General features: G+C 49.3%; 1 protein-coding gene across 1 annotated transcript in view; it reads right to left on the bottom strand.

The window, feature by feature from the left end:
• TFAM (transcription factor A, mitochondrial) overlaps window positions 1-25,501 on the bottom strand; it is a 55,553-nt gene that overhangs the window by 29,019 nt on the left and 1,033 nt on the right. The window contains exons 2-3 of the mRNA XM_082269546.1: window positions 4,437-4,621; window positions 2,972-3,042 (exon numbers count right to left, since the gene is read on the bottom strand). Of these exons, the coding sequence (XP_082125672.1) occupies window positions 2,972-3,042; window positions 4,437-4,621 (256 nt within the window). The remainder of the gene's footprint in view (window positions 1-2,971; window positions 3,043-4,436; window positions 4,622-25,501) is intronic.

The following is a 25,501-nucleotide window of genomic DNA, read 5'->3' as shown; positions in this document are numbered from 1 at the left end:
CAAACTGTAGCCCCTGGACCATTTGATTCGCCAGCTCCGCAAAGGCAGGGGGAGCTGAGCTCCCTCTGGGTCCCAGCGTAAACGTTTAGCCCACTCGGTCAAAATTTGCGACACCACTGCGATAGTAAATACACAAAAGACTACCGCATCGCAAAATGCTTAGGAACCGCAAAGGTGCTTTTTGGACAACCCCGCTGTTTAGTGACAATATTCTCAAAGTAGGTGGGAAATGGGAACACCCTCGCCGCCTTGGAAGGCCTGTGGGTGTCAAAAGGGACAGGCGCCTCTGATGCAGCATTAACCGCATCCTCCATCTTTAAGGTTTCCTGAACTGACACAATCAGCGCATCCACTAGCGCCTTTTCATGCACGGCTAGAGGAGCAGAGGAGTCATCCTCAGTATCTGAGCATGCACGGTGTGTGGACACAGACCCAGAAGGGTAACTCGCATCCGCAGTGGCCAAATCAAATTCAGGATCTAATGCAGATGAAGCAGGTGAAGGCGGAGGATGCTTTTTACTAGCCTGTTCTCCCAGGACCAAATCCACTTTGGACACTAAAAGGACCTCAGGACCGCCGTCACTGCAGTCAGGGATTGATGGGACCCAGAGGGCCCAGCAGCCCCCGAGAGGGGATCAGGTAGGGAAATGTGCTTCAGGGACTCCATTAGTGAAGAGGGGGACCCACAAAAAAAAAAAAAAAAAGTATAACACTGCTAGGGACAGCCCCACCGCGCTGGCGGTACCACAGGGCCCAGCACAGAGCACTACCACTGCTTATAGCAGAGAGAGGGAGAGAAACCCCACAAAAAAAAACTCACCACCTCTGATCAGGCACTTACAGCACCAGGCTAACTGCACACCATGCGGCGATCAGGAGAAAGATACAGGAGTCAGCACTAGTGGGAGGAGGGGCTCCCACTGCCGAATCACCGCCCATATAGCTTCGAAAAACATGGCCCCTGCTATTTTCAATGAGAAAACATCATTAAAATGGCCGCTGAGGCTACACAAACATGGCCGTCGATCCACAGCACAAAAGGCCCCAAGAAAATGGTGGCACTGCACAGTGCACCGCAGGAGCACGATCCCAGCAGGAAGGGGGCCCTGGCAGGACCAGGTACAGCCCCCTCCCAAAGGTTGATTGTTCGGTCTCTGGCGGCGCGCTCCCGTTCCCACCCCATCACCAGTTTGACACCCCAGTTTGAGACCTCAGACTGATGTAAAAGGTATAGCCACCCAATGGGAAGCGGGTAACAAGTCCGCAGAGGACCACCGAGAAGGGGGGGAGGGAATGCTTTGTGGAAAGGAGGGGAACCTGGGGGTCTGACCGTCCCAGGGAGGGGCCCAAGTCCACCCCAAAAACCTCCAGGGTTAGAGGGGGGACAGCTACTTACTATACCAGGAACGGGGTGGGCACTGCTCCTGACAGACCACAGCTCCATGGGAATATGGGTGTCTGTCGGCCAGGAGGAACGCTGCGACTCAGGTCGAGGCCAGGTAGTATGCGGCCTTCGCAAAGCGTTTAACTCGCAGGCCAGTCCCGTTTATTGAGGCTATGTCGCAGCCAACACAGCGAGGAGCTGAGGCCTGCGTGCACTCGCTGGCCAGACTGGGGGGGACCCTCTGGATCTAGATTATCCAGTCCGTCACCCAGTCCGGCAGTTGATAGTAGATCTCACAGGAACAAAATTACAAAGATTGCAAAAAATTCCATGTAAAAAGGAAAAAAATTACCAGGACCAGAGACCCCAGCAAGGAACTAGGTCTCTACTGCTGACTAGGCAGAAAAAAACGAATGCCTATAGCTGACAGTGGGAGTATACCCCCTGGGACTGCCCCATAGGCGTAGTCAAGCTTATTCCTGCCTAGTGTCCTACTCCTGTAGGGGGCAGCATAACCCAACTGTCAAGAAGATAAGAAGCTGTGTCAGTCAACAAACGAAAGAGAAAAGCGTGAACCAGAAACACTCAGCTTTGAGCACTTCCAATTCAGAGCTATCAATATCCCGGATAGAAAGCCAAGTAAACAGCTGATCGAGCACAAGCCTGCTTGGCTGGGGTAGAAGGCAGGAGAGACATTAGGGGTCGAATAGAGCCCTAATGTGTCCATAAAGAGAACCTATCACCTGCTCAATGCTATGACACAGGGGTCTTTAAATTCCCTTGTGGCAGCAATAAAGTAAAAAATGTTAAAAAGGTAACAAAAATAAATAAAAAACGTAAAAAGTGCACACATGTACGCAAACAATTGTGCCACAGGTTATATCGCAGCGCACACGCCAGAGTGAAAGCAAAAATGTGTCTCTCATTTACATTTAAATCTGATCTTCATGTTTCCTTTAACTTTAGGGTTCATTTACAGCATACGTGCATAAAAACCGATTGGAAATTGTGCAAAGTTCACTTGCAGAGACACGGTTTTTCATTAGTTTCAGTGAGTTTTTATGCATGTTGACATCAGTTTTCATGCGTGTCTTTTGTGTTCTGTATACACCACAATGCTGAGGTCATGCCAGTTTATTGCCACTCAGAAAACTGCATACAAGTTTCAGATTCATGCACAGAAAAATCTACACGATACTGGTTTTATGGTGTAAACAGGGCACATAGAGAACAATTGTTTTCTTTGAGCCCTTGCAGAACGCATGCAAAGAAAAACAAAAACTAAAAAAGACCAAAAAGTAGCAGCGGCTGGGGGCTCTCTAGAGACTGTATTGTAGCCCCAGCTCCTTACAGTATACAGTACTGTGTTTCAGCAGCAGGACGTGAACTTTCCATCCTGCTACCAGAGCAAAGCACTGCTCAGCCAATCACAGGAAGCTTTGTATGCTATGAAGGAAAACGCAGTTTTCTCTGATTGGCTGAGGTTGGGTTTGTGACGTCATCAGCCCGCCTCAGACAATGCCATGGATCAAATTTTATAATTACAGATTTATCCCACAAATAATTAAAGTTTAGCATAAAGCTTACTTGTTTGTCAGCATCTGAAAGTGCTCTCCATTCATTCCCAACAATCTTGGAAAGTTCAATCACTGACGCCTCTATAAATAATAAAAATACAAATACATTGAACAAGCTTAAAAATACCACACATGTACAAAACAAAATATACACCTCTCTGTGGAAATCCCTTATACAATATTAGAGTGGACTTTTCAGCTTTACCCAAACTGTTTTCAGTCACTTTCTCTCCCCTCCTTCCTATACAATTACAGGTAAATGTCATATTTTTAAGTTTACTAAATACCCAATTTTTCACATTCCACTTCCACATTACTCGCCCAGCCTTCAGTCACCTGCAACCTCTTAGGATATTCCTGTCACAAATTACAAGGCCTGCTGGTCAGGGAATCCTAAAATCCTGTGACATTAATGAAGTATCACAAATTTTCACACGTTTTCATAAGGAAAGCTGCAGCGTCTGCATCTCTTTAGAAGTACTTAACGTTTGGGGAGTATCTCATTAAAACTAAAATTCTATTGCAGAGGATGCTTAAAAGTCCCTCCAGGTACTTGCAGTAGCTTGTTGCTCTTTTTTTCAAAAATTAAAAAATCGCACAGGTGATCAAATACCACCAAAAGAAAGTTCTATTTGTGGGGGGAAAAAAAAGGACATCAATTTAATTTGGGTACAGTGTCACAGGACCACGCAATTGTCCGTTAAAGTAACGCAGTGCCGAATCGCAAAATATGGCCTGGTCAGGAATGGGGTAAAATCTTCCGGTCTTAAAGTGGTTAAAAATACGCTCATTGAGAATTTTTTCATGTAGCTAAATACATTTTGGTCTAAATATATGACAAAAATGTAATATATTGGAAATTTTTTAACTGTCAAAGTAGAAAATGTCAATTTTTTGCTCTTTTTTTTATTAATATCGCAAAAAATGAAAAGCGCAGAGGTGATCAAATACCACCAAAAGAAAGCTCTGTTTGTGGGGAAAAAAAGGACGTAAATTTCGTTTGGGTACAGCGTTGCATGAACGCGCAATTGTCAGTTAAAGTCGCGCAGTGCCAAGTTGAAAAAAGTGGCCTGGTCATTAAGCAGGAAAATCCTCCGGTCTTAAAGTGGTTAAAAAGGAAAAAATGCCAGGACCAGAGATCCCAGTAATGAACCAGATCCATACTCCTGATTAGGCAGAAAAAAACTGAAGTCCTACAGTAGGAAGTGGGAAGTATACCCCCTAGGACTGCCCTAGGGGCGTTACCAAATTTTTTTTCGTCTAGTCCTACTCCTAGGGAGAGTAGCATAACCCAAGGGTCAAAGAAGATATGGAGCTGTGTCCGTCAATGAACAAAAAATAAATAAGTTTACTGGAGTTAAACTCGTGGAATGTAATTCTGATACAAACTTGTCAAACTTGTATATGTGTCAACTGTGCATTGTGTGAACTACACAAATTGGACATTTCTGTTAAAACCATATACAAGAACTTACCTGGGTACTGCTTTTTTAGTAGCGGTCGCTGCTGACGGGAAAAGAGAAAAAAAGATGACAGAGGACGTTTTGGGGGTTCCTTTGGTGGAGGAGCTGTTGGGAAGTTGTTTAATACTGGATTTTTCGAGAACCACCTTGCTGTCACACACTGCACAGCTGATAAAGCACTAGGAAGACTGCTGCACCTAGAAGAGAGCACACAGTTACAAATGTACCTTTGATTCAAATTAGTCGATTTAAACTAGTTATAGAAAAAGAGCAGGGGTCTCCAAACTTTCTAAACAAAGGGCCAGTTTACTGTCTTCAGACTTTAGGAGGGCCAGACTGTGGCCATTGGAAGAAGAAAAAGTCCTGACATCTGTGGGGAAAAAACAGAGCCCCATTTTCGGTGTGAGTGGGAGGATGTGTGCTCCATCATTGGTATCAGTGGAAGAATTGTGCTCCATCATTGGTGTCAATGGGAGGAATTGTGCCCTTTCACTGGTGTCAGTGGGAGGAATAATGTCTGTTCATTAGTGTCAGGAGGAGGATTTGTGGCCCTTCATTGTTGTCAGTGGGGGGAATTATGGCCCATTATTGGTATCAGCAGATTAAATAGTGCCTCAAGGGCCAGATAAAGGCAAGCAAATGGCCGCATCTGGCCCCCGGGCTGCAGTTTGGAGACCACTATACTAGAGCATACTGGTGATGAGAAAGATTTGAACAAGACTAACTGCAAATTAACCAAACTCAGAAAAAAAATTGGATTTTTGACTTACTGTAAAATCCATTTCTGTGATGTTCATTGACAGACACAGCTCCTGATCTTCATAACCATTAGGTTATACTGCCCCCTACAGGAGTAGGACACTAGGCAGGAAAAGAATCTGGCTACGCCTATGGGCAGTCCCAGGGGGTATACTCCCTCTCTCTGCTATAAGTACTCAGTTTTGTTACAAGCAGTGTCAGAAGAATTACAATTCCACAGAGGGGTAGGTGCTGCGTCCGTCAATAACCATCAGAGAAATAGATTTTACGGTAACTCAAAAATCTTATTTTCTCTTTCATTCATTGACGGTTACAGCACCTTATCGTCATAACCATTGGGATGTTGCAAAGCAGTGTTAAACATGAGGGGTGGGAACAGCAAAAAAAAAAAAAATCCCAAGCATAGCATAACAGTAGCCAACCAGGCAACAGGAGCTCAATCAAAACAACTGTAGCCCACCTGAAAAAACAATACACCCTCAAAGAAGATCAGGTCCTCTAAACAGCAGCCTACAAAACCTTGCGGCCAAAAGAAGCATCCACAGATGCCAACACATCCACTTTATAGAACTTTGTGAAAGTGTGTACCGACGACCAGCTGGCCACCTTGCAAACCTGCGTCACTGACGCCTGATGACGGAAGGCCCAGGAGGCACTTGGTGCCCGAGTAGAGTGCCCCTTGACAGGGAAAGGAGGAAGCTGACCCCTGATGGAATAGGCCTGAATAACCGTCTGTCTGATCCATCTGGAAATGGCGCAGAGGAAGCGGACAACCCTTTCCAAGGCCCATCCGTGAGCGAGAATAGTGTGTCTGACTTCCTAAAAAAGACTCCGTAACTGCCAGGTACACTAATTGCCTGGATCACAAAGGGCATGCAAGGCAATATCCTTTGGATGTTTTGGCCTCGGTCACAGGGAAGGCAACACAATGTATTCATTGAAATGAAAATCAGAGACAACCTTTGGGAGGAATGACGGACAGGGGCGTAGAACCACCTTATCTCTGTGAATCACCAAGTAAGCTTAACGACTGGATAACGCCGCCAGTTCTGACACCCTGTGCGCAGAGGTGATAGCCACCAAAAAAAGACCCTTCCTTAGAAAGCGTAAGCAAGGGAATCTCCCGAGGATGCTCAAAGGGAGGCTTCTGGAGAACCGAAAGCACCAAATTGAGGTCCCACGGCGACAACGGAGAACGCACTGGAGGAACCAAATATCGAACACCCTGAAGAAAGGTACACACTAGGGATTGTGTGGCCAAGGGTCGTTGGAAGAAGACTGCCAAAGTCGAAACCTGGCCCTTGATGGTACTCAAAGACAATTTCTGTTTAACCCCCTAATGAAGGAAGGCCCAGATCCGAGCCACCGAGAAGGAGCGAGGATGAACCTCAAGAGACTCACACCACACAATGTACATCTTCCACATACAATGATCGATGGTAGAAGTAGATTTAATAGCTTTTAACCGTGTTGGAATCACCGGCCCAGATAAACCACTATTCATCAGCACCTGGTGTTTAACAGTCAAGCAGTTAAAGCCAGTGACTGTAAAGCAGGATGGAAGATTGGTCCTTGGGACAGCAGATCCTCCCTGAGAGGAAGCTTCCAAAGAACGTCAGCGACCAGCCGCACCAGATCGGCGTACCAATCCCGGAGAGGCCAGTCCGGAGCCACTAAGATGACCGGAATCCCTTCTGCCTCGATACTGCACAGAAGTCGTGGCAGAAGCTTGAGAGGAGGGAAGGCGTAAAACAGACGATACTGACCTCACGGGGCCACCAGCGCGTCTGTGGCTTCCGCAAGAGGATCCTGTGACCGAGCAACAAACCTCTGCACCTTTCTGTGGAGCGGAGATGCCAACAGATCCACCTCGGCGATGCCCCACCGGAGATACAACTGATGAAACAACTCCGGACGAAGGGACCACTCCCCTTGGTCCAATGCGTGCCGACTGAGGTAATCCGCCAACCAGTTTTCCACCGCGATAATGTGTATGGCGAAGAGGGCTGGAACGAACCGTTCTGCTCACCTTAGAATGCCGGCTACCTCCAGAGCCGCCAGGACACTTTTTGTGCCCCCCTGGTGATTGACATAAGCCACGGACGTGGCATTGTCCGATAGAATAGGCACTGGAAATCCCTAAAGACCATCCATCCAATGGTCCAGGCACAGTCTGATCGCTCAGAGTTCAAAGCCATTGATCGGTAGTCTGGATTCTTCCAGTGTCCAGATCCCCTGAGCAGAATTTTTGCTGAGGACGCCTCCCCAGCCAGATGGGCTGGCATCCGTGGTGACCACTGTCCAATACAATGGGAGGAAGGATTTGCCCAGCTGAAGCTCCGGAGAATGAAGCCACCATATCAGGGATTCCTTCGTTCCCCCGACTCAGCCGGATGATTGTCCAGAGACTGCGGAGTCTTGTCCCATTTGGCCAGAATCTCCCTTTGCATGGACCTCATCTGGAACTGTGCAAACGGAACTGCCTCGAAGGTAGACACCATCAGGCCCAGCTCCCGAATGCAAGTCCAGGGGATGACCATATGCTGGACATCAGGAGACGAATTGCAGCCTACAATGTCTGGGGTTTGTCCAGAGGAAGGAGCACTCTGGCCAAGACCGAGTCCAGAGTCAGACCCAGATAGTGCAGCTTTGTGGATGGAACCAGAGCAGACTTCTGAAAACTCAGAATCCAGCCAAACTCCCTTCGAGTTTGTAAGGTGATCCACCAGAGACGTAGGAAACTCGCTCGCAGGAGGTCGTCCAAGTAGCCCAGTACCACGATCCCCTGTTGGTGTAGCAATGCTAGCACCGGGGCTAACACTTGTGAAGACCCAAGGAGCAGAGGCGATACCAAAGGGTAAGGCCACAAACTGATAATGCTCCTCTCCCACAGCAAAGCGGAGGAAGCGCTGATGACCAGCGCATATTGGAATGAGAAGGTAAGCATCCTTGATGTTGATACAGGCAATAAAATCCCCCTGATGCAGGGATGCCACTGAAGCAACAGGTCTTGTACTGCGCCCCCAAACAAACAGACCCTGGAAATGGTTGGGGGACAGGCGCAAGTTGGAAGGAAAGAACCTTGCCGGGGATCAAGAGTGAAACTATATCTTGTAGCCAAACTGAACGACTCAGTGGACCCACTCGACTTGTACCAGGGAAGTCCACGGGTCCGGAAACCAACAAAATCCCCCCCCCCCCAGCCCCAATAAGGGTGAGGGCGCACCTTCATGCTGAAGGAGCCTAGTCCATGGGTCTGGAGAAGACCCCTCTCAGATTGCCAGATCAGGTTCGTTCGGATCGTCCAGAAGAGGCCCTGAAAGGCTTCGAGCCCTTGACAGTCGACTGAGGGTACAACAAAAACTTCCTATGAGCTGAGAAGGAGGGCCCACGTCTACAACGAAGTTCCTTGCCCTTAGTAGCCTGCAGAAGAAAAGTACTCTTTTCCCCTGTGAGACCTTTAATGATGTCATGCAGGGTAGCTCCAAACAGGCAATCCCCTTGAAAGGCGAGATCAGTCAAGCCCTTTTTAGAAGTCTGGTCTGCAGTCCAGCATTTAAGCCAAAAGAGATGCCGAAACAGAGATGAGCCCCTAGGGGAGCCAAATCCAAAGAGGCTGGGGACTCTTCAACTGGAATCATGGTTGCATTGTTCCAACCTGGAAACCAAAGGGTCCACCACTGGTAGAACAGTCAAATTCTTAATAAGGGACTCCTCATAGGGGGTAACGCCTAGTAAATCGTCTGGGGACTCCAAGGGAACGCTTTGGTCGTCCCCACTATTTAGGGACAATTCTGTCAAAATAGGTGGGGAAAGGAAACATCTTTGCCGCTCTAGATGGCTTGTGAGTGCCAAAGGGAACCTTCGCCTCCATCGCAGCTGCGTCCCGCATCTTCAAGATCTCACACACAGATACAGTCAGTTCTTCCACCTGCGCCTTTTCGTGCATGGTTGCAGATGTTGAGGATAGTGGTGCACCAATATTTTCGGACGAAAATGGGCCTATGCCATTTCGGCCGAAAAATGGTCAAAGATGCCGAAAATTAATGGCCGCCGTGAGGAAGGGGGGAGCAGCGCAGGTGAAGTGTATATGGACTAACACACCGGGCAGGCGGGCAAGCGGCCGCTTATAGCTTTAACGAAGTGAGCCCTTCACTTCCCTGTCAGGCGGGTATCCCTGCTGACAGGGAAGTGAAGGGCTCACTTAGTTTCAGCTATTAGCGGCCGCACGCTCGCCCAGTGTGTTAGTTCATATACATAGTCAAGTAGTAGTGACATCACTGAGAGGCAGGCCACCGGCCAGAGGCAGGAGTTTGAAAGGAGGACCCAAGAGGAGAGGAGCAGAGAGTTTGCCTGCCTGTGACATGGAGGAGCCGGCGTGCGGGAAGAAACAAGTACATTGTTAATACCACAAGTAAGCACTAAGCAGATTGCCATCATTAACTCTTTTGGGGTGGGGGGCTGAGGCGAGATTAATTACCAATGGTATTTGTATTATGCAGCATGAGGGGGTTAATATATTGCCACTGCTGGTCACTGATGCATTAGTGATCGACCAGGGGCAGTTAATTAATCCCTCTGTGCTGCATTAGTGCAACCAGTATCAGTGCAACCAGTGTAAATTAACATTGACATTGGTGCCACTAATGCAGCACAAAGGGGTTAATTAACTGCAGCTGGTCGGTCACTAATGCATCAGTGACCAGTGGCAATACATTAACCCCCTCATGCTGCATAATACAAATACCATTGGCAATTAAATGAACCACTTGCCAACCCGTCACAGTACATATACTGCAACAGGGTGGCAGCTACAGGTATACGTCGCTGCCTGTTTCTGGCGTATGCCCCTGTTCTATTTTAAAATCATTTGGGGGGAAAAAAGTAATTTTTGGTTTCGGTTTTCGGCCAAGGGCATCCTGAACTTTCAGTTTCTGTTTCGGCCCATAATTTTCATTTTGGTGCATCCCTAGTTGAGGAATCATCCTCACTATCTGAGGATTCCGGGCGCGTGGTTGCAGACCCAGCAGGGTGATCCACGTCCGCGACGACCGAATCAGATTCAGGATCTGAGACAGGGGAAGGCAGGGGTGCTTTTTGCTAGCCTGTCTCCCGAAAGCCACCTCCACCCGGGAAACAAAGGACTTCAGGACCACTATCAGTGCATTGATAGATGGTTTGGACCTGGAGGGCCCTGCATCCTCAAAGAAGGGAATCAGGTGGGTAGATGTGCTCCAAAGACTCCATAAGTCACCAGGGGGACCCCACAAAAAGTGTACACTGCAAAGGGACAACCCTCACTGCGCTGGCAGCTCCACCGGGTCGCCAGGTACAAAGCACCAAGTGATCCTCAGCAGAGAGGGAGAGAACCCCACCAGACTCACCACCTAGCAGAAACAGCTCCTGCAGCCACCAGGATAATCTGCACTCCACGTTCGGCAATCAGAAGTGAAAAGATCCAGGAGTTAGCACCAGGGAATTAGGAAGGGCTCCCACCGCCGGAATCGCTGCCCACAGGGCTTCACTGTCACCGCCGCCGCCATTTTCAATGGAAAACTACCGCAAACTGGCCGCCAGATTACCCAAACATGGCCGCGGTGCATAGAAACACACAAGCTACAGCAAAATGGCAGCACCACAAGGCTCCCAGGGACCCAGGAGGGATCCCTAGGCCTCCAGGACAGGCCCAGGCACGACGGGGGGCCCTGGCAGGAGCCCCCACCCGGGACAACCCCCCCCTGCACAGCCAATCGTCTGGTCACCGGTGGCGCATCCCCCCACCCGGGAGTCTGACCATCCCAAGGTGGGGCCCACGTCCACCCCAAAACCCTCCAGGGGGACAGGAGGGACAACTACTCACCATACAAGGAACCAGGCGACCACCGCTCCAGACAGAACCCCTGCCATCTAAGAGGGGGGGCTGTCGGCCAGAAGGAACAATGCGACTCTGGCCGAGACCCGGTCGTATGCCACCTCATGAGGCATTTAAATTGCAGGCCAGCCCCTGGTCCAGTGGGGCTATGTTGCGGCCGACCAAGCGCAGAGCTGAGGTCTGCACGTGCTCGCTGGCCAGACTAGGACCACTGGATCTAGATTATCCAGCCTATCGCCCAGTCCAGCAGTTGATTGTAGATCTCACAGGAAAAAACCAGGAGAAAAGAAAAAAAATTATATTTAAAAGAAAAGATTTGCCGGGATCAGAGAAAGATCCCAGCAAGGAACTAGGTCCTTACTCCTGACTAGGCAGAAAAAAAACTGAGTAACTATTGCGGAGAGAGGGAGTATACCCCCTGGGACTGCCTATAGGTGTAGCCAGATTCTTTTTCTCCCTAGTGTCCTACTCTTGTAGGGGGCAGTATAACCCAATGGTTATGAAGATCAGGAGCTGTGTCTGTCAATTAACAAAAGAGAAAAACATTTTTTATCTATAATCACAGAGTTCCCAAACAATTTATAGTCTCACTAAAGACACCAAGTGCATCTGCCAATAGGCAACATGAATATATACAGTACACTCATTTCAAATGAATCCACAAAACAGGGAATAGTGGAATTCTATTCATTATAGCATAAAAATACAGTAGCAAGAAAAAGTACTTGGACCCCTTGTAATTAACTGGTTTTCTAAAGTAATTTGCCATAAAATGTGAGCGGATTCTCATCTAAGTCACAACAACAGACACTAAAAACTTTCACTCTTTTAGCCCCGGTTCACACTAGGGCGACCTGTGAGGCGACCTGGTCACCTCACAGGTCGCCTCCCATAGGAAAGCTGTGGACCCGTTCTAATAGGAGCGACACAAGTCGCTCCGACCTAGAAAAAGGGTCCGGAGCTTCTTTGGGGCGACCAGGAGGCGACCGCCATAGACTTCAATGTTATGAAGTCCGTGGCGGCCGCTCCGAGGTCGCGGCGCGCTGCTCGCACCGCGATCTCGGAGGTCGCCCCTGAAAGTAGCGTCGCTCCTATGTGAACCGGCGCTTAGGGTAAAATCCCTTAAACCAGCAGCTAGCACACCATTGGATACAAAATGGTAATATCAAATAAACCCGAACTAAAGTTCAGCATTTATAAAACAAAAACATGGCTTAGCCTCAGAAGTTGTCATTTTCGACTAAACTTTAAATGGCACACCCCACGCCCGTGACGGTATCACGAAATCAGAAAGCTATCTGCGTATTTTCTTGGGGATTTTGTTGTTTGCATGGACAATCTATATAGACAAACAATTTGGACTATTACCAGTTTTGTTTTAGGAGCAGTGCAATTTAGTTTGCGTTTATTTGCTATCACGATAGACAAACTATATTGCAATAGGAGGATTTCAATTTAGCTGCTGCACCTCTTTTCTGTCATTAATCCCTCTTATTAATGTATTGCGTCAAATCACGAAGCATTTGCAAAACGTTTGGTTCTGACAGCGACTCGTGCACCAAATTCAAGTAGTCTACTAGTCTACAAAGCGCCACCTTTACATTGTGGTTCAATGAATGAGCCAAATTCAATATAGCATATCAGCAGTAATATCTTACTTAAAGTGTTACTAAACCCAGAACCTGCATTCACTACATCTGGTCTCCCACAGTACACAGAACATGGAAAGGTAATTAATTTAGTAAATATAAATGGATAAATACCTTTTCTCATCAGAAGTATATAGCAGCTTTATGACTTGTATCAGTTCTTAGTAAGCTTGAACGAGTTTTCGTTCTCCCCTGATCCTCTGTCTGGACAGTGCTGATTGGCCCTGTGCTGATCACATGCACTCTCCCAAGAAAAAAAAAAACTCTCTAGCAATACACACCAAACTGAGCATGTGCAGCCCGTCCCCTGGCTCTGTAAATATCAGGTTATTTTTTGGAGACCGTGAAAGAAGAGGAGGACCAAATAGACTTGATCAAACAGCCTTTATACACAATGCAGAGGATTAACCCCTTAGGTTCCACAGTGAGTATAAAAAAAAATGCTTTACTGCATATACAGACTGATTTTACTGTTGTGGGGTTAGTAACACTTAAAGCAGGGCTCGACAAAACCCGGGCGCCAGGTCGCATTTGCGACTAGAATTAGCGATCTGGCGCCTTGGGTGCTCTGCAGAAGGTGTCCTGTCATTTTTGCACGGACTTCCGCGCCGTCCGAAAATTGAGGCCTCGGCTTTTCGGCCTATTTGAGATGAGAGGCTTCCAATTGGGAACTGGCGCCCTCTTGTGGTGTCCGGGAGTAATGACTGTTGTAATGACTGTTTCCACTGCCTGTTTGTTCTCAATGCATTACCATCTCCCTGTCCAGTTAGTTACCTTTGACAGGGAGTGTGGTTATTATTATTAATTTAATTTATTTTTTAAATGTAAAAAAAAAAAAAAAAAAAAAAAAAAAATACTTCTTCTTCTTTTCCAATTATTATTAAAAAATATATAATATCTTTTTTTTTTTTTCTTCCTCATCGCCATGCCACAGCCGAAGGCCCCTTTCACACGGGCTGTCTGATCAGGTCCGCCTGTCAGTTTTTCAGGCAGACCTGATCGGACCCTTCATTCTCTTCTATGGAGCAGTAATCTGCCGCCATCTGATCCTGTCCGCCAAAAGCAGACGGATGGTGGTTCTATTTTCTATCCATCCCGTGGATCGGATCAGATGGCATCGGATGGAAAGAGACAGACAGTCTGTTTTCATCCAATTGCACTATAGAGGAGATTGGGTTTCTAGTCGTATTCATGTGTAAATTTAGTATCCGTTTTATTAAATAAAGCTTGGTTGTAAGTTTAAAAAAAAAAAAAAAACTGGCTCCTAACTTTTTTAGCTGGCTCCTAGATTTCAGGAAAATTTGTCAAGCCCTGACTTAAAGTGTAGCTAATTAAAATAAATTCTATTTTGGCGTACAGAGAGAGAAACTGGCTCAGAAATATTCTGGAAAAGTGTCTCTTCCAAGTCCTAAAAGTGGCACAGCACGAGCTATATTCAAGTAAAAGATCTATACAGGTAGAATAATTTGGCGCAAAATCTGTCTGCGAAATTGTATGAATTCCAGGAAATGTGCTTAAATCGATAACACACAACCCTAAATTCTCATTTTTTTTTATTGAGCACATTGAAAAAAACATTAACAGTGCTGGAGGAGAAAGTAAGTGAATCCTTGGCGTTAATAGCTGGTCAAACTTCCTTTGGCAGTCAAGCAATCACTTTCAGTAGCTCTGGATCAGACCTGCACAATGTTCTGGAGACATTTTTCACCATTCTGCTTTACAAAACCGTTTCAGCTCAGACACATTTGTAGGATGTCTGGTGTGACCAGCTCTCCTTAGGTCATTGCACTGCATCTATGTGGTTAAGATTTATGTTGTTAAGATTTTAATTATTGTCCACATACGTTTTCTTGCCACTGTATTTAAAAAAACATTTATCAACACCTAGGAAAAACTGATAAATCCATGGAGAACATGTCATACCTAAAGAAACACTAAACTCAAAATAATGGGATTTTAGGTTTACCTGTAAAATCCTTTTTCTTGGAGTATACCTGGGGACACAGAGCATCTTCAGTAGCCATTTTGACAGGGTTATGCTGCCACCTTCAGGTGACAGGACACCGGCAAAAAAAAAAAAAACAAGGCAGGAAGTTCCCTCACAGGCATAACCTCTCCACATTAGACAAGGCTTTCATTTTTGTAGAAAGCCATGAACCACAAAATGGCAGGGTCTCTGTATCCCGTGATGTACTCCAAGAAAAGGATTTTACAGAAAAACCACAAAAATTGGATTTTCAACTTAACGTAAAATCCATTTCTCTGAGTTTATTGACAGACACAGCTTCAGAACCATTGGGTTATATTGCCCCCTACAGGAGTAGGACACTAGGCAGAAAAAAAGACTTGACTATGCCTATGGGCAGTCCCAGGTGGTATACTCCCCCCTCTCTGCTATAGGTCTTAAGTTTGGTAACAAGCAGTGTCAGAAGTATTACAACTCTATAGAGGGGTGGGTGCTGTGTCCATCAATGAACTCAGAGAAATAGATTTTACTCAAAAATCCCATTTTCTCTTTAGTTCATTGACGGACACAGCTTCTCCTTTATTGAGAACTTTAGGAACGTCCCCAAGCAGTGCCAAAAATGAGGGGTGGGATAACAAAAAATCCCAAGGCTAAACACAATAGCCAACCAGGTAAACAATCTGAATACACCCCCAATACACCCCCCAAAGAGGGAACAGACCCTCTAAACAGCAGCCTGCAAAACTTTGCAGCCAATGGAAGTGTGCACCGACGACCAGATGGCCACCTTGCAAACCTGCGCCACTGACGTCTGATGCCCAAAGACCCAAGAAGCACTAAGCACCCGAGTAGCGTGTGCCATTACAGGGAAAGGAGGAACCTGACCCCCGAGAGAATAGGCCTGAGTCACCGTCTGTCTGATCCTTCTGGAAATGGGTGCAGAAGAAGCAGACAGCCCTTTTCTTGGCCCGTCCGTGATCACAATTAGCGAGTCTGACCTCTGAAAAGACTAGTGCCTGCCAAATACAACCGAATCGCTCAAACCACATCTAAGGCATGCAAAGCAAATTCCTTAGGACATTTAGGCCTGGGACACAGGGAAGGCAACACAGTCTTCATTCAAATGGAAAACACTACCTTAGGAAGGAATGACGGACATGGGCGAAGAACCACCTTATTTTGCGGCCCACCATAGAGGGTACGACAAGATAAAGCCGCAAGCTGCGACACCCTGCGAGCAGAAGTGATAGCCAACAAAAAGCCACCTTCTCGGACAGCGGAAACAGGGGAATCTCTCAAAAAATTCTCAAAGGGAGGCTTCTACAGAACTGAAAGCATTAAGTACAGATCCCAAGGCAGTAGAGGAGAGTGATCCGGGGTAGTCAGATGTTGAACTCCTTGAATAAAAGGTACGCACCAGGGAGTGGGTGGTGAGGGGTCGCTGAAAGACCGTCAAGGCCGACACCTAGCCCTTGATGGTACTCAAGTCCAATTTTTGCTCAACACCTTGTTGAATAAAGTAAAAATCCAAGCCACTAAAAAAAGAATGAGGGCGAAGTCCAAACTACTCTCACAACGAAATGTACGCTTTCCGCGTACGATGGTAGATCTTCCCAGAGGTAGACTTTCCAGCCTTCAGCAGTGTCGGAATCACTGACCCAGGCAAACCTCTATCCCTCAGCACCTGGCTTTTAACAGCCTGGCCACCAAGCCAGCAACTGTAAAGCAGGATAGAAGATTGGCACTTGGGAAGCGGTCTCCATGGACGTTGGCAACCAGCTGCACCAGGCCGGCGTAACAAGACCGATTCTGCACAAAAGCTGCTGCAGAAGCTTGAGAGGAGGAAAGGCATAGATCAGACGACACTGGCCCCACCAGGGCTTCTGTGGCGACCACCAGAGGATACCATGACAGACCGACATCCTTGGTAACCACTGTCCAATACAAGAGGAGAAAGGGATTTGCTCACCCTCCAGGTCACGGCGCAAAAGTTTAGCCCACTCAGTTAGTGTTTGTGACATCAGGGCAATGGCAAGGACTGGCCTCAGCCCCAACCCAGCAATAGTTAACATATTGCGAGCCACAGACTCCGCCTTCCTGTCACCAGGATCTTTAAAAGCCAGGGATTCCTCTACCGGAATCATGGTTGCCTTGTTCGACCTGGAGACAGGGGGGTCCACCACTGGTGGAAGAGTCTGCTTCTTGAGGAGAGACTCCTTAAAGCGGTAGTATACTCTAATGAAAAAAAAAAAAAAAAAAAAACCCTGCAAGACAAAGGCATAATGAGCTAGTATGCATCGCACACTAGCTCATTATGAAAAACGTACCTTAGAACAAAGCCCTGACACGGACCCCCAGACGCCGCTGTGGGAGTTAACATGATCCCTTGGCGTCTCTTCCGGGTTCGGTGGCTCCGGAGCTGTGAGTGGCCGGAGCCGCGGTGATGTCATTTTCCGGCAATTTTCGGCAAGGAACTCTGAAGGTCCGCACTAGTCAGCGGCTGCATGCAGTGGTAATATCTCCTAAACCGTGCAGGTTTAGGAGGTATTAATTGTACCTACAGGTAAGCCTTATTATAGGCTTACCTGTAGTTAATAGTCAAAAAAAGCGGTATACTACCGCTTTAAGGGGTACCGCATTGCGAAAGCGTGTAGGAACCACAAAGGGACGTTTCAGGCCCTCCCACTTTTCAGAGACAATTTTGTCAAAACAGGGGAGATAAGGAAACACATTTGCCATGCGAGACGGCATGTGGGTGCCAAAGGGGACCAGCACCTCCGCTGCAGTATTAGCTGAATCCTCTATTTTAATAGTTTCCCACACAGATACAATCAGTGCGGCAACTAGCGCCTTCTTGTGCACAGACACAGGTGTGAAGGAATCCTCCTATCCGATAATCAGGGAGCGTGGCCGCCAACCCTGGCCATGTCCGCAGCGGCCGAATCAGATTCAGAATCTGATGAGACAGACGAGGCAGGAGAAGGCGGGGGATGCTTTTCGCTAGCCCGCCGCCCAAAGGCAACCTCCACATGACAAAGAAACAACCCGAGGACCGCTGTCAGTGCACCCATGGAGGGCTGGGACCCCTAGGAACCTGCAACCTCAGAGGGGGGGGGGGGGGTCAGGTGGGGAAAACTACTCCTAAGACTCCATATGTTAGGAGGGGGACCCCCACAAAAAGTGTCTAACTCCGCTATGGGCCACCCCCCGGGTCACCAGCAAGCAGAGCACCCTACAACCTGCACCCAAGAGAGGGAGCGACCCCACCAGACTCACCAGAGTAGCACCGCTCCACTTGCGGTGTTCAAGAGGGAAGGAAAAAAGCCAGGAGTCAACACCAGGGGAAAGGCGCCCCACAGGCTCCCCTGTCATTGCACCCACTCCCTGTGCATGCCGGACTAACAAAAAGAAAATGGCCACCAGAGTACACAAACATGGCCGCCAGCCATAGAAAGACATAGGCTACAACAAAGTGGCCGCCACACGTGGCTCCACAAGGCTCCCTGGAGCCCTGGCATTTACCCAGCAATGATAAAGAAGGAGATCAGAAAAGCGCCTCGAGTGTAGACTTTTAAATATAGCACATAATAAAAAGACAAATAGCAAATCACAGAAGCCATAAAACATCAGGCTACCAGTGGAGTATACCACCTGGGACTGCCCATAGGCATAGTCAAGTCTTTTTTTCTGTCTAGTGTCCTACTTCTGTAGGGGGTGATATAACCCTATGGTTCTAAATAATCGAGAAGCTGTGTCAGTCAATGACCAAAAGAGAATTCCCATTTTCTTAACTCGGGACACAAAACATCTTAATTAGCCATTATGATAGGGATGTACCAAAGCAATGAATATGAGGGGAGGGCAATACAGTCACAAGCCAACTGGTCTCAAACAAGTAAACCGAAATGAGTTAGAAGTTCACATAGCGACCTGCAAAACACGCAGACCTAAGGTGGTGTTCTCAGCCACCTATAGAAGAGAGACAGCAGGGGAGGACAGAGAGATTCAGTTCCAGGGAAAGACAAGGGAACTCAGTTCTAGGAGAGGGAAAGCAGGGTGGCCAATGCGATTCAGTTCCAGGAGGAGGACAAAGTAATTCAATTCCAGAAGGACAGTGGAGGAGGACAGAGGGATTTGATTCCAGGGAAGAAAAGAGGAACTTGGTTCCAGGACAATGACAGTGGGATTCAGTTCCAGGAGGAGGACCGAGGGATTTGGTTCAAGGAGGGAGACAGGGCAAGAGAACAGAGGGATTTATTCCAGGAAGAGGACAGTGGAGAAGGGCAGAGGAATTTGGTTTCAGGGAAGAAAAGAGGAATTTGATTCCAGGAGGAGGATTCAGTTCCAGGACAGTGGAGGAGGAAAGAGATTTGGTTCCAGGGAAGGACAAAGAAATGCAGTTCCAGGAGAGGGAAAGCAAAGAGGACAATGTGATTCAGTTCCAGGAGGACATATTGATTTGATACTAGGAGTCCAGAAGGACAGTGGAGAAAGGGCAGAGGGATTCGGACTCAGAAGGACAACAGTGGAGAACAGAGGGATTCAGATCCAGAAGGACAGTGGAGAACAGAGGGATTCAGATCCAGAAGGACAGTGGAGAGCAGAGGGATTCAGATCCAGAAGGACAACAGTGGAGAACAGAGGGATTCAGATCCAGAAGGACAGTGGAGAGCAGAGGGATTCAGATCCAGAAGGACAGTGGAGAGCAGAGGGATTCAGATCCAGAAGGACAGTGGAGAGCAGAGGGATTCAGTTCCAGAAGGAACAGTGGAGAGCAGAGGGATTCGGTTCCAGAAGGAACAGTGGAGAGCAGAGGGATTCGGTTCCAGAAGGAACAGTGGAGAGCAGAGGGATTCAGTTCCAGAAGGAACAGTGGAGAGCAGAGGGATTCAGTTCCAGAAGGAACAGTGGAGAGCAGAGGGATTCAGTTCCAGAAGGAACAGTGGAGAGCAGAGGGATTCAGTTCTAGAAGGAACAGTGGAGAGCAGAGGGATTCAGTTCCAGAAGGAACAGTAGAGAAAGGACAGATGAATTTGGTTCCAGAAGGACAGTGGAGAAAGGACCGAGGAATTTGGTTCCAGGAGGACAGTAGAGAAAGGACCGAGGAATTTGGTTCCAGAAGGACAGTGGAGAAAGGACAGAGGAATTTGGTTCCAGAAGGACAGTGGAGAAAGGACAGAGGAATTTGGTTCCAGAAGGACAGTGGAGAAAGGACAGCGGAATTTGGTTCCAGAAGGACAGTGGAGAAAGGACAGAGGAATTTGGTTCCAGAAGGACAGTGGAGAAAGGACAGAGGAATTTGGTTCCAGAAGGACAGTGGAGAAAGGACAGAGGAATTTGGTTCCAGAAGGACAGTGGAGAAAGGACAGAGGAATTTGGTTCCAGAAGGACAGTGGAGAAAGGACAGCGGAATTTGGTTCAAGGACAGTGGAGAAAGAACAGCGGAATTTGGTTCAAGAAGGAGGACAGTGGAGAACAGAGGGATTCAGTTCCAGAATGACAGCAAAGGAGGACAGAGGGATTCGGTTCCAGGACAGTGGAGAACAGAGGGACCAGGGGATTGTACATGGCAAATGAGGTTTAATGTGGAGAAGTGTAAGGTTTTGCACTTGGGGACTAAAAACATAAAAACACAATACACATTAGGAGGGGAACCCCTGGAGGAATCAAAAATGGAGAAGGATCTGGGAGTCTTGGTTGATGATAGATTAGGCAACAGCATGCAATGTCAAGCGGCAGCTGCCAAAGCCAGCAGATTATTAGCATGCATAAAGAAAGGGATGTATTCCAGAGATAAGACTATAATCCTTCCACTTTATAAAACTCTGGTCCGACCGCATCTGGAGTATTCTGTCCAGTTCTGGTCGCCAGTCCTCAGGAGGGATGTGTTGGAGCTGGAGAGAGTCCAGAGAAGGGCAACTAAACTGATTAGGGGGTTGGAGGACCTTAACTATGCAGAACGGCTGCAATCGCTCGATTTATTCTCCCTGCAGAAGAGACGTCTGAGGGGGGACATGATAGCAATTTATAAATATCTTAATGAGGATCTCAGCTTAGAAAAAAAGCTGTTCATTCGAAGGAATTGCATGAGGACTCGAGGACATACAATGCGATTAGAGGAGAAGCGTTTTAACCTCAGGCAACGAGGAGGGTTCTTTACTGTTAGGGCTACAAGATTGTGGAATTGTCTACCACAAGAGGTGGTTTCTGCGGGTAGTATGGTGGCTTTCAAAAGACTCTTAGACTTACATCTCAAGGATCAGAACATTAAGGGCTATGTGAGATGATTACAGCCACACACACCTACACAGGTTGAACTGGATGGACTATTGTCTTTATTCAACCTCACCTACTATGTAACTATATGTAACTATATAAGAGGGATTCGGTTCCAGGAGAAGGACAGAGAGGAGGACAGAGGGATTCGGTTCCAGGAAAAGGACAGAGCAGAGGACAGAGGGATTCGGTTCCAGAAGGACAGCAGAGGACAGAGGGATTCAGTTCCAGAAGGACAGCGGAGGACAGAGGGATTCGGTTCCAGAAGGACAGCGGAGGACAGAGGGATTCAGTTCCAGAAGGACAGCGGAGGACAGAGGGATTCGGTTCCAGAAGGACAGCGGAGGACAGAGGGATTCGGTTCCAGAAGGACAGCGGAGGACAGAGGGATTCGGTTCCAGAAGGACAGCGGAGGACAGAGGGATTCGGTTCCAGGAGGACAGCGGAGGAGGACAGAGGGATTTGGTTCCAGGAGGGCAGCGGAGGAGGACAGAGGGATTTGGTTCCAGGAGGGCAGCGGAGGAGGACAGAGGGATTTGGTTCCAGGAGGGCAGCGGAGGAGGACAGAGGGATTTGGTTCCAGGAGGGCAGCGGAGGAGGACAGAGGGATTTGGTTCCAGGAGGGCAGCGGAGGAGGACAGAGGGATTCAGTTCCAGAAGGACAGCGGACGACAAAGGGATCCGGTTCCAGGACGACAGTGGAGGAGGACCGAGGGAATCGGTTCCAGGGGGAGGTCAGAGAAATTTGAATCCAGGAGGACAGTGGAGAACAAAGGGATTCAGCTCCAGACGGAGGTCAGAAGGATTTGGTTCCAGCAGAAGAACAGTGCAGAAGAGAGGGATTTAGTTCCAAGAGAGTGAAAAGGGGGGGGGGGGGGACAAAGGGATTTGGTTCCAGAAGGACGGGGAGGACAGAGGAATTTGGGTTCCAGGAGAGGGGGGGGGGGGAAACAGAGGGATTTGATTCCAGAAGGACAAAGGAAATCGGTTCCAGGAGAAGGACAGGGGGGGGCAGAGGGGTTCGGTTTCAGAAGAAGGACGGGGGGGGGGGGGAATTTGGTTCCAGGACAGTGACAGGGGGGGGGGGACAGAGGGATTTGGTTCCAGGAGAGGGATAGGGGGGAGGGATTTGGTTCCAGGAGAGGGACAGAGGGGAGGACAGAGGGATTTAGTTCCAGGAGAGGGACAGATGGGAGGACAGAGGGATTGGGTTCCAGGAGAGGGACAGATGGGAGGACAGAGGGATTAGGTTCCAGGAGAGGGACAGATGGGAGGACAGAGGGATTTGGTTCCAGGAGAGGGACAGATGGGAGGACAGAGGGATTTGGTTCCAGGAGAGGGACAGATGGGAGGACAGAGGGATTTAGTTCCAGGAGAGGTACAGATGGGAGGACAGAGGGATTCGGTTCCAGGAGAGGGACAGATGGGAGGACAGAGGGATTCGGTTCCAGGAGAGGGACAGATGGGAGGACAGAGGGATTCGGTTCCAGGAGAGGGACAGATGGGAGGACAGAGGGATTCGGTTCCAGGAGAGGGACAGATGGGAGGACAGAGGGATTCGGTTCCAGGAGAGGGACAGATGGGAGGACAGAGGGATATGGTTCCAGGAGAGGGACAGATGGGAGGACAGAGGGATATGGTTCCAGGAGAGGGACAGATGGGAGGACAGAGGGATATGGTTCCAGGAGAGGGACAGATGGGAGGACAGAGGGATATGGTTCCAGGAGAGGGACAGATGGGAGGACAGAGGGATTCGGTTCCAGAAGGAAAGAGGGATTGAGTTTCAGGGAGGACAGAGGCATTTAGTTCCAGGAGAGGGACAGACGGGAGGACAGAGGGATTTAGTTCCAGGAGAGGGACAGATGGGAGGACAGAGGGATTCGGTTCCAGGAGAGGGACAGATGGGAGGACAGAGGGATTCGGTTCCAGGAGAGGGACAGACGGGAGGACAGAGGCATTTAGTTCCAGGAGAGGGACAGATGGGAGGACAGAGGGATTTGGTTCCAGGAGAGGGACAGATGGGAGGACAGGGGGATTTAGTTCCAGGAGAGGGACAGACGGGAGGACAGAGGGATTCGGTTCCAGGAGAGGGACAGACGGGAGGACAGAGGGATTCGGTTCCAGGAGAGGGACAGACGGGAGGACAGAGGGATTCGGTTCCAGGAGAGGGACAGACGGGAGGACAGAGGGATTTAGTTCCAGGAGAGGGACAGATGGGAGGACAGAGGGATTTAGTTCCAGGAGAGGGACAGACGGGAGGACAGAGGGATTCGGTTCCAGGAGAGGGACAGACGGGAGGACAGAGGGATTCGGTTCCAGGAGAGGGACAGACGGGAGGACAGAGGGATTCGGTTCCAGGAGAGGGACAGACGGGAGGACAGAGGGATTTAGTTCCAGGAGAGGGACAGATGGGAGGACAGAGGGATTCGGTTCCAGGAGAGGGACAGATGGGAGGACAGAGGGATTCGGTTCCAGGAGAGGGACAGATGGGAGGACAGAGGGATTCGGTTCCAGGAGAGGGACAGATGGGAGGACAGAGGGATTCGGTTCCAGGAGAGGGACAGATGGGAGGACAGAGGGATTCGGTTCCAGGAGAGGGACAGATGGGAGGACAGAGGGATTCGGTTCCAGGAGAGGGACAGATGGGAGGACAGAGGGATTCGGTTCCAGGAGAGGGACAGATGGGAGGACAGAGGGATTCGGTTCCAGGAGAGGGACAGATGGGAGGACAGAGGGATTCGGTTCCAGGAGAGGGACAGATGGGAGGACAGAGGGATTCGGTTCCAGGAGAGGGACAGATGGGAGGACAGAGGGATTCGGTTCCAGGAGAGGGACAGATGGGAGGACAGAGGGATTTGGTTCCAGGAGAGGGACAGATGGGAGGACAGAGGGATTTGGTTCCAGGAGAGGGACAGATGGGAGGACAGAGGGATTTGGTTCCAGGAGAGGGACAGAGGCATTTAGTTCCAGGAGAGGGACAGATGGGAGGACAGAGGGATTTGGTTCCAGGAGAGGGACAGATGGGAGGACAGGGGGATTTAGTTCCAGGAGAGGGACAGACGGGAGGACAGAGGGATTCGGTTCCAGGAGAGGGACAGATGGGAGGACAGAGGGATTCGGTTCCAGGAGAGGGACAGATGGGAGGACAGAGGGATTCGGTTCCAGGAGAGGGACAGATGGGAGGACAGAGGGATTCGGTTCCAGGAGAGGGACAGATGGGAGGACAGAGGGATTCGGTTCCAGGAGAGGGACAGATGGGAGGACAGAGGGATTCGGTTCCAGGAGAGGGACAGATGGGAGGACAGAGGGATTCGGTTCCAGGAGAGGGACAGATGGGAGGACAGAGGGATTCGGTTCCAGGAGAGGGACAGACAGGAGGACAGAGGGATTCGGTTCCAGGAGAGGGACAGACAGGAGGACAGAGGGATTTAGTTCCAGGAGAGGGACAGATGGGAGGACAGAGGGATTTGGTTCCAGGAGAGGGACAGACGGGAGGACAGAGGGATTTGGTTCCAGGAGAGGGACAGATGGGAGGACAGAGGGATTCGGTTCCAGGAGAGGGACAGATGGGAGGACAGAGGGATTCGGTTCCAGGAGAGGGACAGATGGGAGGACCGAGGGATTCGGTTCCAGGAGAGGGACAGATGGGAGGACAGAGGGATTCGGTTCCAGGAGAGGGACAGATGGGAGGACAGAGGGATTCGGTTCCAGGAGAGGGACAGATGGGAGGACAGAGGGATTCGGTTCCAGGAGAGGGACAGACAGGAGGACAGAGGGATTCGGTTCCAGGAGAGGGACAGACAGGAGGACAGAGGGATTTAGTTCCAGGAGAGGGACAGATGGGAGGACAGAGGGATTTGGTTCCAGGAGAGGGACAGACGGGAGGACAGAGGGATTTGGTTCCAGGAGAGGGACAGATGGGAGGACAGAGGGATTCGGTTCCAGGAGAGGGACAGACAGGAGGACAGAGGGATTCGGTTCCAGGAGAGGGACAGACAGGAGGACAGAGGGATTTGGTTCCAGGAGAGGGACAGACGGGAGGACAGAGGGATTTGGTTCCAGGAGAGGGACAGACGGGAGGACAGAGGGATTTGGTTCCAGGAGAGGGACAGACGGGAGGACAGAGGGATTTGGTTCCAGGAGAGGGACAGATGGGAGGACAGAGGCATTTAGTTCCAGGAGAGGGACAGATGGGAGGACAGAGGCATTTAGTTCCAGGAGAGGGACAGAGGCATTTAGTTCCAGGAGAGGGACAGATGGGAGGACAGAGGGATTTGGTTCCAGGAGAGGGACAGATGGGAGGACAGGGGGATTTAGTTCCAGGAAAGGGACAGACGGGAGGACAGAGGGATATGGTTCCAGGAGAGGGACAGACGGGAGGACAGAGGGATATGGTTCCAGGAGAGGGACAGACGGGAGGACAGAGGGATATGGTTCCAGGAGAGGGACAGACGGGAGGACAGAGGGATATGGTTCCAGGAGAGGGACAGACGGGAGGACAGAGGGATATGGTTCCAGGAGAGGGACAGATGGGAGGACAGAGGGATTTGGTTCC

This window comes from Pelophylax lessonae (genome assembly GCF_965119305.1).
Source record: "Pelophylax lessonae genome assembly, chromosome: 9".
NCBI classification, from domain to species: domain Eukaryota; kingdom Metazoa; phylum Chordata; class Amphibia; order Anura; family Ranidae; genus Pelophylax; species Pelophylax lessonae.
The sequence above is the reverse complement of the archived record's forward strand: the minus strand, read 5'-3'. Positions and strand labels throughout refer to the sequence as shown.